The 12,400-nt window shown below is 38.0% G+C and overlaps 1 protein-coding gene across 3 annotated transcripts in view; it reads left to right on the forward strand.

Annotated features, from left to right (window-relative positions):
- Positions 1-12,400, forward strand: part of DACH1 (dachshund family transcription factor 1) — a 465,786-nt gene that overhangs the window by 182,222 nt on the left and 271,164 nt on the right. For all 3 annotated transcript variants that reach the window (XM_050948495.1, XM_050948516.1, XM_050948507.1), the window contains exon 2: positions 6,772-6,887. In XM_050948495.1, the coding sequence (XP_050804452.1) occupies positions 6,772-6,887 (116 nt within the window). The remainder of the gene's footprint in view (positions 1-6,771; positions 6,888-12,400) is intronic.

The raw sequence follows: 12,400 nt of genomic DNA on the forward strand, positions 1-12,400 counted from the left end.
ATTGGAAGTTTCTTGCATTCTTGATTGCACACATTTGTCGGACCCACATACTTTAGGATCCTGCTTTTACCTACTTCTTCATTATTTTAAAAATGGCGTCTGATGGATATTGAACTCTTTTGTTGTATTATTACTAATGGTAGAGAAGCTACAGAATATATTTGGTAAAACATTGCAAAAAACCAAAAGAAAGATGGTGAATATGTATGTTTTACAAATTGTTGATTTTATGTACAATCTTCTTAAATAATTTTCCTTCATGATCTCCAAAACTTGTGTTTTCCTTCACTGCTGCATTCTCTTCCTATTACTTTGACAACTCTTTTTGAATCAGAGTTCATTATTTTATTTTAAATGAAAAAGTAGATCTTCAGTGAAGTATGGTTAGAATGTAAATGAGTTTTGTTTCATATTAATTTTAGTCTATCACTTAATCAGATGTATTTCCTTCTATAAATCGTATGGCTTTGATGTAACAAGGGTTTTATATCTCACAGCTGCAACATCAAACGTTCCACATGAAATACGAATCGGTATTTTTAGACAACTGTTGTAGCATTTCAATCAATGGAATGACGATGCAGTAGTGAACTGCTAGCCAAGTCAGCTGTGACATCACAGTCTTACGAGCAAACAATTAATGTTTGTACCTATCATTTATGATATAGATTAAAAACAGGGTGGCTTGCATGTTACTTGTCATCTGTGTTAATCTGTTAGGAAAACCATAATGTTTGAATAATCTCCCCCAAATCTTGTACCTTTAACATCACAGCAAACATGCAAGATGCAAAATTATAAACATCATGGCTTCCACCAATCCCACCCTAATTGTCTCAGCCAACTAGCAGCCATTCTTGTTACTGTATACATCCAGTCACTCTGGTTGTCATAAAGAAAACAACATTAGTTAATGGTGACACACTGCAGTCTGTGAGATCCTGCAGTTATTTCCTGTCATATTTTGGACATATATGTACTATTTGTGTGGTAACTGTTTGGAAGAATATTAACTTTTTAATGGTGGCCACTGTGTTTGAGAGGCAGTCTGGTCTAATGCATAGGAATGGGTGTCACAAGATATGAGTTCTAGTCCCAACTCTCACTGAGCTGCTGAGTGACCACTTAATATTTGTGCTTCTGTTTCCTCTCTCACCCTTTGACTTGTGTATTTAGATAGCAAGGGCAGGGACTGCTTCTTACTGTGTATTTGTAGTGGGTCGCCCGACTTGAACTGGGGCCTTTACGTGTTACAGTAATACAAATAATAATATTCTACTTAGGGTTTTCCAGATATTTCCAAGAACAAGTTTGGTATAATATATGATAGGTTTAGGGGAAACCATGATATTTGCATGGGGGTTCGCAGCAAGGGAAACAACCTAATGTGGTCTTCTGTGACCACCAAAGAAATGTAATGTGTCTAGAACCAAACAGCTGATTTATTAGTGCAATGAGTGGCCTTTGGATAGGATATAGCATGCGGAGTATCCTGTTCCATTCTGTCTAATTATTTTTAGCAGTTATAAACTGGTACTGCACACTGGGCCAAAGATTCATTTCTCAGTAATTTAGTTATAAAAATAGAAGAAGTATATTCTTAAGTCTGTAGAATACTATTGTCCTTTCACTTTCTGGAACCACTTTTATGGCACAGTCTCTCCCTTTCAGAGATCATTGGTTTGTTTCTTTTTCCCTTGTGAAGATTTTAAAATGCACCTCTGTACTTTATTTTTTTTATCAGCATTGTTTGCTGTCTCAATAAATCTTTCTAATACATCATGAGAAGTTCAACAGTAATTATTGCGTGAGAAGGTTTTCTGCATAACTGTGGGAAGAAAAATAAATTTAAAGTAATTGCTCCGAGAGTTTTATTGTTTTATACTACTGCTGTAAGTAAATAGAACACAAAGTAATCTTTGTTTTACTAACTGCTAAAATAGAAATTTATCTAATCTCAGGATTACATTCTTGCTTCTCTGTTCTTGGACATGCTTTCAGTTAACTAAAGTTGAGGGTACATGTTTAAGTGGAACTTGAATTGACATAAATGAACATCGAAACGTGTTGCCTTTTTCCTTTAATACTGTAGTGCAATACATTTGAAATATTCTGAAAGATGGTGACCTTATAAATCAGGCTTTTTCAAAACTGAGGAATGAAGTTACATGGTGGTTTGGTCATCCGTTGGCATTTTCCTTTGTTTTAGTTTTTTATTTGCACGTTGATGCATCATTATAGTGTTCATGAGAGGTGCTGGTACAGCACTGGCAGCAGCAGTGCAAGGTATCCCAGGAAGGAAGGGCTGCTTTTAATGGTGGGAGATTCTCAATGCCATTCAATTATTGAGCTCTGCTGAGACTAGGAGGATTTTCTGTTAGTACCAACATTGGTCATGCTTTTTGTAATACAGATACTTATTCTTTGGGACCTGGGCAGAGACATCTAAACTAATTTCACATAGAACACCAGCTAGTCAATAGACAGTAATAACTTTTGATAACTGATTAGCTATACTGGATTCAACCAGTTGCCTTGAGGTAAAAAACTCCGTATGCCAGTATCATTCCTTTGCCCTATCCCATCTCTTCTACCCCCCCAGCAAGATATCTTTCTATGATGCCAGATTTTTAACCATTGCAGCGTAGCCTAATACAAGAAGCACTTGGGGTGTAGTTGTGATCCCCTGTTGTTTTGCATACCTGGTGTCTCCTCATTGAGAATGTTAGCACTTAAAATGACACTGCTGCATTCCAGAGCATGGATGAGAGTAGCAAAAGTGGTTAATCCATTACTGCTGCTGTTAATAAGTGACACTGTATACTGCGAAGAGAAAGAAAGAGCAGTTGAGCTCTACAGGCTTGAAAAGTCTACTATAAATTTGGCATGAAAGGGCTTATTGAATGCAAAATGAATTTAAGGAGATAATTTCTTCTGTTGTCACCTTGAAAAGAGACCTGAGTTTGGACCAGATTCTTTGCTTTGATTGTAGTGCACCTATGCATGAAAGTCTGGCTGAACAAGGAGTGTCTGGAGATGCATTTCTGCCAAACATGATTCATTTAAAGTCCATACTTGTTCTCAGCCCATAGGGCAAGATTCTCAGCTGCATAGGCCAAGACTGGCCAGACTGCACTGAAATTGATGGTGCTACAATGATATAAACCAGCTAAGGATGTGACAGAAAGTTCAGAAATGTCCTCTGTGAAAGTTTTAAAGAATAAAAAAAAATATTCTTCTCTATTTTTACCTTGTTACTTTTCCAGTTTGAGAGGAGGCAGACTGAGCACTGGGTGCATACTCTCCTCAGGCATTTATTATTTGTCACTTCCCAAGTATGATTTCTTCCCCTGTACTTTTTCTCCTTTTCATAATTGAAAACTACCTGCTTCATGGCTGCTTCACTGCAACATGAACTATGCTCAGTTTGGGGGAAAGAATGGATTAAAGGAGGACAATCTATTTGTGGACTGAGCCCCTCTGGCAGGGACGGTTATACCAATTAGTAAGTGGAAATATGGCCCTGTATACAGACATCTGGCCCTGAGAGCCGTTAATCTTGGTTAGCTCTGCAGGAGAGAGCAGCTTACATTCTTGAGTCTGGCCATAGTTATTTTTAAGATTTTATAATAAAACTAGAAAAAAATCATCATGGACTACAAAGTAGTGTGGAAGGTTTTTGGCTAGGTACAAAAACTTTTAAAAAACGTTATTGTGACATTTTACTTTTGCTGAACTGTAGGAATGAAAGTCACAAGAATATTTTTTTCTCCATTCTTTGCTCAAAAAGCATTCCTGTAGCTCAGGGGTTCTCAAACTGGGGGTCGGGACTTCTCAGGGGGTCAAGAGATTATTACATGTGGGTTGCGAGCTGTCAGCCTCCACCCCAAACCCCGCTTTGCCTCCGGCATTTATAATGGTGTTAAATATATAAAAAAGTGTTTTTAATTTATAAGGGGGGGGTTGCACTCAGAAGCTTGCTAGGGGGTCACCAGTAAAAAAGTTTGAGGGCCACTGCTATAGCTTCTTTAAAAACAGAGACAGTCATGATTTTGCCATTATATGCATGTTATATATTCACATAATATAAAGGATTAACTACTTTGGTGGCAAATATAAAACAGAATTATTGTAGTTTAGAAATTTGTTAGTGAAACAAGTGTATAATATAATAATAACTTAAAACAATTGTTATTACATAATCAGTCATTTGGGGAAGTCAGTGTATGCTTGCTTTATCCAATCAGTGGTGTACACATTTTAATTGGGTACTAGACAGTCTGCAGTGACTCTAAATTAGGTCTTCCAGACTTATTATTTTAGAAGTCTGAAATTTATTTACCTGAATTTTTATAATTAGCAACTATTTCTTAAACAGATAAAAAAGTGCAAGATGTTGTTTCTACATTTAAAAAAATGTTATCAGGGAAAAGAACTAGCCCACCAAACTGGCATTTAAATAACATCACTCTTTGGGTTTTGAATTGGAAACTTAGGCTTTCATCCTGCAAACACTTATCTAGAACATTGCGCTGTTGGGCTAGTTTGTTACTTTGCGGCAACCCGCACTGTATGGCACAGTTCAAGTTTAAGTGCTGCATATGGAAGGAATCATAAGAGCACAGCACTGTTTCCCCTGTGTGCCCAGCCCCAAGGTCTGGGTAGCTCACACCAAGTTATAAGCCTCTTACTTCCCCTGAGTGACTTGTATAGGCCTCGCAGCCTATGGCACAATCAAGCTTGCTGACTTCACTGAGGCTACGTTTGTCAGTAAGCGCTACCTCCTGAAAATGAGTGTTTGCAGGTGTAATCCCTTACATTTTAATGGGCCTGAAGAGCTCTGTTAACACTCCCTACATAATATGCTCTATAATGGGCTGGTAAAGCAACACATAGGCTATGGCTTGTATGTTGATGTCAGACTCCTGCAATACCCGGGCTCACCACTGGGAGTTGAGAGGAGAGTGTCGCCACTGGTATTTAAATTGAGTCATTAAAGTTTGCTAACGCCGTGGGCTTTTTTTTTGGTGAATATTTTAGACACACTCTATTGAAATCAGATGGTTTTTCTGTGTGATTTTTATCAGTTTCAGGTGTTTTCATGGTATGTCTATTTTATTATCACTCATATAGAATGTTCCAAAGAAAGTGAGGATTGTTGATTTGCTGATGTGATGTCTCAGTGTGATATCACTGCAAAACAATCTGATTCTCATTTGGATCTTTTTTCAGTTAGAGTAAGAAATAAGGATTTTTGTTTATCTTTAAAAAAAAAATCCCTGGTTTATAATATTAATAATGACCTCAATTCAGGACAGTAACTTAGGAATTAATGACCAGTTAAGGTTAATGGCCGAAGGCCCTGAGTCATTAAACTCCAAGGAAATATCCTGAACTTTGATTGTCATTAGTTTATTAGAAATGGGTTGTAGAAGTTTAAAAAAAAATGGATGTTTCCAAACCCAGGGATGATCTGATGGTCACAGGAAAAGTGTGTGTTTTATTATGTGCTTCCTGCTGCAGTCCCGGCATAGATAAAAATCCCAGCACAGGCAATGGGATTTTGGCCTATGCTAGGACTGCAGAGGCTGAGCAGCTCACCATTTTCTGTCCTCCCCATTCAGAAATAAACGAGACACCCTTATATTGGGCATAGTCTATAATAAGACTGCAATGTAAAAAAAAAAAAATAGATTGCCTGTTTCTGTAAATCGTCCCTAAATAACCCCCAAGTAGATAGCTACAGGAACGTACAAGAACATAATGGTTTGGTCTGTACATGGGAATAGGTGCACTTTGGTGAAGCATGTGTTGCATATCTATTCATATGTGGATAAGCAGTAAATAATTTCATTGTAGTCCATCTCTAATTTGTAGGCTACTTATACACCTCTGGAGGTGGAAAGTCGTTTATGTGAGCAAAGGACAAGGAATGTGTAAACCTGAAGCCCTTTATTTATTCACACTGGGCATATGAATGCTGCTATGATGATAGTTGCTCAACAGTGTCCTACAAATAATTCTGAGCCCTTTCTGATGTAGTACATTTAAAGTAAGTTGACTTAGTGTGATTTTCACTTTAAATAGAATAAGGGTTAAATGATAACTTGACTTATCTTTTAAATGACAAAAAATAAAGAAATTGCAAGACCTTTTCACGCATTAGATATGTATTGTCATTTATCATCTAGATATCAGGCTAGCAGTGCAAAGTAATAAAACATATCATCGAAAAATGTGCTATAGGTCTGAATCACTCTTTCATTCCACCTCCCAGCTAACTGTAGTATTAAATCAAACAAGCAGAACATTTCCTTAGGCAGCCATTGCCTTTTAATTTCCTGAAGAACCTTAAAATATCATTCATTACAAGTACTACACATATTTGGTTTTTAAAAGTCTCATAAATCAATAGCAAGCTGACTGTAATAATTATTACAAGTTAGTGCATAATTTTTGTGCTGAAGGCTGCATGCAGAACTTTAGCATATGCAAACGAGGCAATTCAAACTGTGTATAGATATTAATATGAGAAAGCAGGTAACGAGGTGCCGGCTATGAATTATGCATCAAGAGCAGCTGATCTTCAATGAGGAAAATGAATTCAGCATGTAATCTAATTAGTGATGGAAGTCTATTACATCTAACTGCAAAAGCAACCGTCCTTGAAACAAATTTATTTACAGTCCATGTTACCACTTGAAACAACTTTGAAATGATGTGTAAGACAACAGCTTAATTGTAAAAAAAAAATTTGTTTGTTTGTTTCAGTTCTAGACCTGGAAGGCCTCCTAAGAGGACTCAAAGTGTCACCTCCCCAGAGAATTCTCATATCATGCCACACTCTGTCCCAGGTCTAATGTCTCCTGGAATCATCCCGCCAACAGGTAGGACTGTTAGTAATGCATTAATACTTGAAATCTTATGGCTGGTTGATTTACGTCCATTTGTTTAATAATCACAAACAATAAAAAAGGAAAAATATGCAAAACCAGCACCATAATATCACATAACTTATGCTGCAATATGGAGTATCTTATTGTCATGTCAATGTATTGTCTACTAGAAATGTTAGCAGCACAACTTTTTACAATACAAACTCTTGAGTAGACAGTAGCCCTTTATAGTATTTTCTCTTTTTTCTTATTAAAAAAATTGTCCTTTGAAGCATAGTATTTCTTACCTTATTGTTCTTATCCTCCACTTGGCAAACAATGATTCCCTCAGTCCTTGTGTTTTGAACAGATCAGTGATCCTTGTGACTGCTCTTTTTCGCCTCTTTATCTGACCATTTGTACAACAGTTGATATCATCAGTAATGTGCCTGCTCCAGAGAACTGAGTTTATTAGTTTGAGTAACTACTTGTTGCCGAAACATCCCTTATGATTTCTCACACTCAAATCATGCCCATGTTATGTTTCAATGGGAAGAATGTCTGCCTTCCTTTTGATTATAGTAATGGCCACTTAGGCAATGCTTTGTCACTTAATTAAACTGCCATCATCTTTTTTAAGGTGAAAAAATAATCACTGTGGGTCAGATTCTGCCCCTTATGGAGGTAGGATGTTACTAGGATAGTCCCACTGAAATAAACAGGAGAGGCCTACTACTGTACATAGAAGACCAAATCCATGTAGATGGAAGATCCTTATGGAAGAGTTGCTATGGAACCCTTGGCCCTCAGCCTCATTCCATCTCCTTACTTTTCAGGCTGGCAGGATCCCCTTTATACTCTGCAAGGCTGATCTGAATCCCCCCACTCCTTCCCCAGGTACCCACTTACTTCCTCATCTTCATCTTTAGCACTGACTTTTTCTTCAGCAAGAGACACATTGCTATAGACAGATCTAAGAGGAGAAGGCTGTGGAAAATAAGGGATCTTCGCAGCCTTGAGGAGAATAAGGGATCTTTGCAAGGATAAAGATTAGGAGAGAGGGAAGGAGAGAGAGAAGGGAGACAGACGGTAGGAGGACATTAGGGGAGAAGACAAGAAAGGGTGAGGGCAAGATTGGTAGCCATTGGTAGCAAGGATGTAATGAGCAAGGCAGGCATATGTTGGGTAGGCAGGACTGACAACATTTTGTGGGATAAGAGAAAGTACTCTTGTGGGGCAGGGCTAGGGAGAAACGGAGAATCAGGTTTAGAGAAGGGGAAGGAATAGTAAGAGAGAGGAAAACTGGTGAAGAGGAAGTATGGTGGATTCACAGAGAGAACAGTGTGGGAGGAAATTCTAGCATGAGGAAGAAAAGAGAAGGCGGTAGTACCCTTCAGGGAAAGAAAATGATTTTGGAGAGGGAATGATCAGAAGGGATAGAGAGAAAGAGAAATTTGTCAGGGATGGAGTGAGAGAGAAAGAAGAAATCAAGGAAAAGCAATCAGAGGAGAAATATTTGTTCAAATTAGGTGGTGTGAAAGAAGTTGGAGAAAAATACACAGAGGGAAAAATAGAGAGGAAGGCGATAAGAGAAATAAAAAATCAGGCAACATGATCATTTTTTATTTACTTTTATTGAAGGTTTTCTGGGTGATAGATAAGAGCAAATCCCAGTTCCTGGTGTCACTATTTCTGGATTTTGTGGCTTCATTATTTCAAGCAACAATTTATGAATTAACTGTAATAATAAGAATTATTTATATAGTCCCCAGTTCCTCTCTTGCTCCCTTCCAAAAGTATTCAGGATAACAAATTAATCATAAATATAATATAATAAAATATAGAATAACAGCTCCTTAAAATACCAACATATAAAATCAAATGAGGTGTCCAGAGTAATAAAAAAAATGGGAAATTGTTTGGAAGGGAAGGCAATAAGTATAGAGAGAACAGTGGTGATTCATAGGACATCTTTAGGGAGGATGGGAGCACTCTAGGTTGCTTCATAAACATGGAGTGAGATGGTGAGATCCTTAAACAGTAGGTGGAATATGAGGACAAATATTGGCAGGTCTTGTATGTAGACTGAGGCAGCCAAGATAAGAACCAGCACTACCAAGTGAAAGTCAATCCACCACTTTAAAGACAGCTAATATAAATAAAGCAGGGCGGGCTTAAAATATGATCACTAATAGCTTAAATGAGTGAGCAGTTGCACTGCTATATTCTGAATCAACTGCAAGTGACAGAGCGGCCCCAGGGAGAGGTCTGCCCAGAGGGAATTACAGCAATTGTAATTAACTTTGTTAGTGCTGATAATGAAAACGCACCATTTTACATGCACTGAAAACTCATATTGTGAATTTTGTTCTCACACATTTCTTGGTTAGGATGTTTAAAGGTTTCTAAAAATAAACAAACAAAACAAAATCAAGCCACTCTTGGAGTGCAGAATAGCTAGGGTCTCTTCCTTTAGCTGATTCTCCACCTTCCTTAAGTTCCCTTTCATAATGTATATACCCAGTGTTAGGCCTTGTATCTATCCATTTGCTGCTCTCTGTACTGAAATTCTCTACATGTAATTTTATTTTGAATGTCTGGGTGGAATTTGCTTCCTTGTCTTCTGCTCTCTTCCCTATTGCAGCAGTTCTCAAACTGTGGTCTATGGCCCACTGATGTTAATTCCCCTTGTTTCCACTTAGCAAATCACAGTCACATTATAGGAAGAAAAGGTAATGCATTTTTAGCTAAAATTATTTATCCATATAAAAATTGGTGTTGTTGCCACAGGAATGTAAGACGGTCCTGGATAGAAGTGGCAGGGGTTTTGCACAATTTCATTTTGGAGGGGAGTTGGGTTATGAGACAATCTTTCTGTTAAGATGTAGTTCATATTGCAAAAAAGTTTAAGAACCCAGCCCTTTTGGCTTCTACTTGACAGATAAGATATTTGAATGTTGGTATTTGGAGGGGAAACCTTATTGGGTGTGTCAGCTTTGCTTGATAGTTACTGCAAAGGGAGCAGGTGTGACTGTTCTGATCTGAAAGACAGAGTTGTCATGGCCGGTTGTCACTTATCCATAGGATTGGTGTTACATCCCTGGCTTTGGATCAGTCTCTTGGAGGACCCTCTTCTATGTGCCAGACCCCACGGGGTCTCACTCTTTCTTCAGGGAAGGCCACTTGGCCTCACTGCCTTCTGAGACTGAACCCATTGGTCTTGAGCACTCCTGCCTCATACCATGAAGTCTGTTTGGCAAGTCCAACTGAGACAGACTCCTGGTAGAGACCTGTACACTCTTTAAGGATTAGTGAACCTCACCCAGTATTTGCAGTGACAGTCAGGCAGAGCTTTCAAAATAATAGGGTCTATTAGTCAAGTGGAAGACAGCATAGGAAATCCTTAAGGTAGCATAGAGAAAAGAAAGTTAAAGCGAAGGCCATTCTGGTTCACCCAGAACCCCAGCCAGACTTTAGTAAAACTCCATTTTTAGGTTCAGTCTGTCTCCCAGTCTCACCTCCTTAGTCAGTTCCCAGGTGAGAGAGAGCCCCCAGCTTCCTTCAGAACTCAATGCTTATCCTCTACCTCACACCTTTCCAGTCCTTTGTTCTTATGCTGGGGTCTTTGCTCAACTTCCCTGCTGAGAGTTGGGGAAATCCATCCCCCTCTGGTTGCCAGGTGTCAATGTATTGGTGATTGGGTTTTTCATTGTCTTCTCAGATTTTCCATTGATATGGGGTCAGCCTCGGCCAGTCCTTTTTAGTGACCCCTTCAGGCTCAGATAACTAGGCCGCACATACACCTATGTCTCTTAGCCTGCCCTGAGCACAAACTTAGTCCTTTTTCTCCACTGGGTAGCCATGCAAAATATAGTGGAAACTGAGTCTTACATTAGATTCATAAAAGTATTATAGAAAATTCCCAATTTGTCAAGGCATTCCAATTCACAATCCCAGATTGGGATCTAGAACTAGGAGTCATGCATCTGTTGTTTGGAAACCTGTTCTTTCTTCACTGACCCAATTCCTTGCAATTTGTTAGGGAAAAAAATACTTCTTTGATTTTTGATTTTGATACTCCCTTGCATAAGGAGAAAATTGGTCACTCTCTTTTTGCAGAAGTTCTACTGGCAAAAGTCATGTCCGCTTTGGAGCCAGCTGCTTGTGTGATGCCAAGAGAGATTTGAAATAAGTTAGGGACACAATAAATATTTATTAAATTTTAAAAGTAGAGAGTAAGCAAAGATCTAAGCAAAGCAACAGGCTGTTCAAGGGTAGTGCATAGTTATTTAATGTAAGTACATGCCAGTCTATTAACGGATAGCATGTTGAAAAAAATCACTTGAGGGCTTATAGTAGAGTTATGGGCTAATACAGCTAACACACAGGGAGACATGGTAAGCTGAACTTGCTTTGCCTCAAATTTCATAAGTAGGTATGTTGCTGTGATGCATCATGGATGTTTACCTCTGTCATCTTGCATTATACCATATAGTGTGAGGCAATGCCAACTTTGTTGGACTTATGGCTTCATTCCAATGATAAGCTTAGCAAAGGATTTTTTGTTAAATACAGTTTTCAGAACTCCCTCCATTTCCTCCCTCCACTTCCATTATTATTTTTTTCTCCAAGACTTGTTATTTTCAGTCAGTGATGTTGTGGTATGCTTAGATAATATGAACATTACAGAAAACAGAAAATATACAATATGATCACTGGACATTTTCATTTGCATTTTGTAAAATGTTTGGGTAAATGTTTTATTTTTAATCTCAAATGATCATTTTTGTTTAATGTAATGCCCCAAACCATTGTCCACACCCATTTATTAAAATAAAGTTTATGGGGGATGTCTCTTCCTTTTTTCCTCCTTTCTTCCACCAATTATGGGAACAAGAAACAGGTACATTGCTCACCTACAAATGGTTTTAGGTATCTAATGCACTTCAGGGAATTTGGCATTTGGAATTCTTTTCCCCCCAGAAAGACCTCTATATTCACTATTCTGAGAGATTGAGTAGTTTTAACCATCTGTTCTTGGGAAGCGTTTAAAGATACTGGTGCACATCTTGCTCAGAAATACATGGCATCTAATAGTAAAGCCTAGAAATGATGACAATTATTATTGGTACAATTATTCATGAAAAATTGAGGATGATAGAACTACTTAACACAGCTTGATTGGGTTTGTTTCAAAATCATTCTTTTTATATGGTTCATTTTTGATGCATTTCTGGTTATTGGATTTGTTTTATTTGTCTGTGAATCTTCCTGGGTGGTGTGGTTAGTGAAACCTTTAAAATAACTAAATCAGTCTTTCACCCTCTCATAGTTCTGTTGGACCACCCTCATTTCTGATCTGAAACACCCATACATTTGCAGCTGTTGTCCCTTCCTGAGCATAATATGCCAATTTGTGGATAATGTCCAGTGGCATCTGGACTGATATATTAATATGAAGGTACAACCTATAAAGTAATTTAGCTTCTAAAAATGTCCTTCAGTTCATGGTAATGACAACTCTT

Source organism: Gopherus flavomarginatus, chromosome 1 (assembly GCF_025201925.1).
Source record: "Gopherus flavomarginatus isolate rGopFla2 chromosome 1, rGopFla2.mat.asm, whole genome shotgun sequence".
Lineage (NCBI taxonomy): Eukaryota > Metazoa > Chordata > Testudines > Testudinidae > Gopherus > Gopherus flavomarginatus.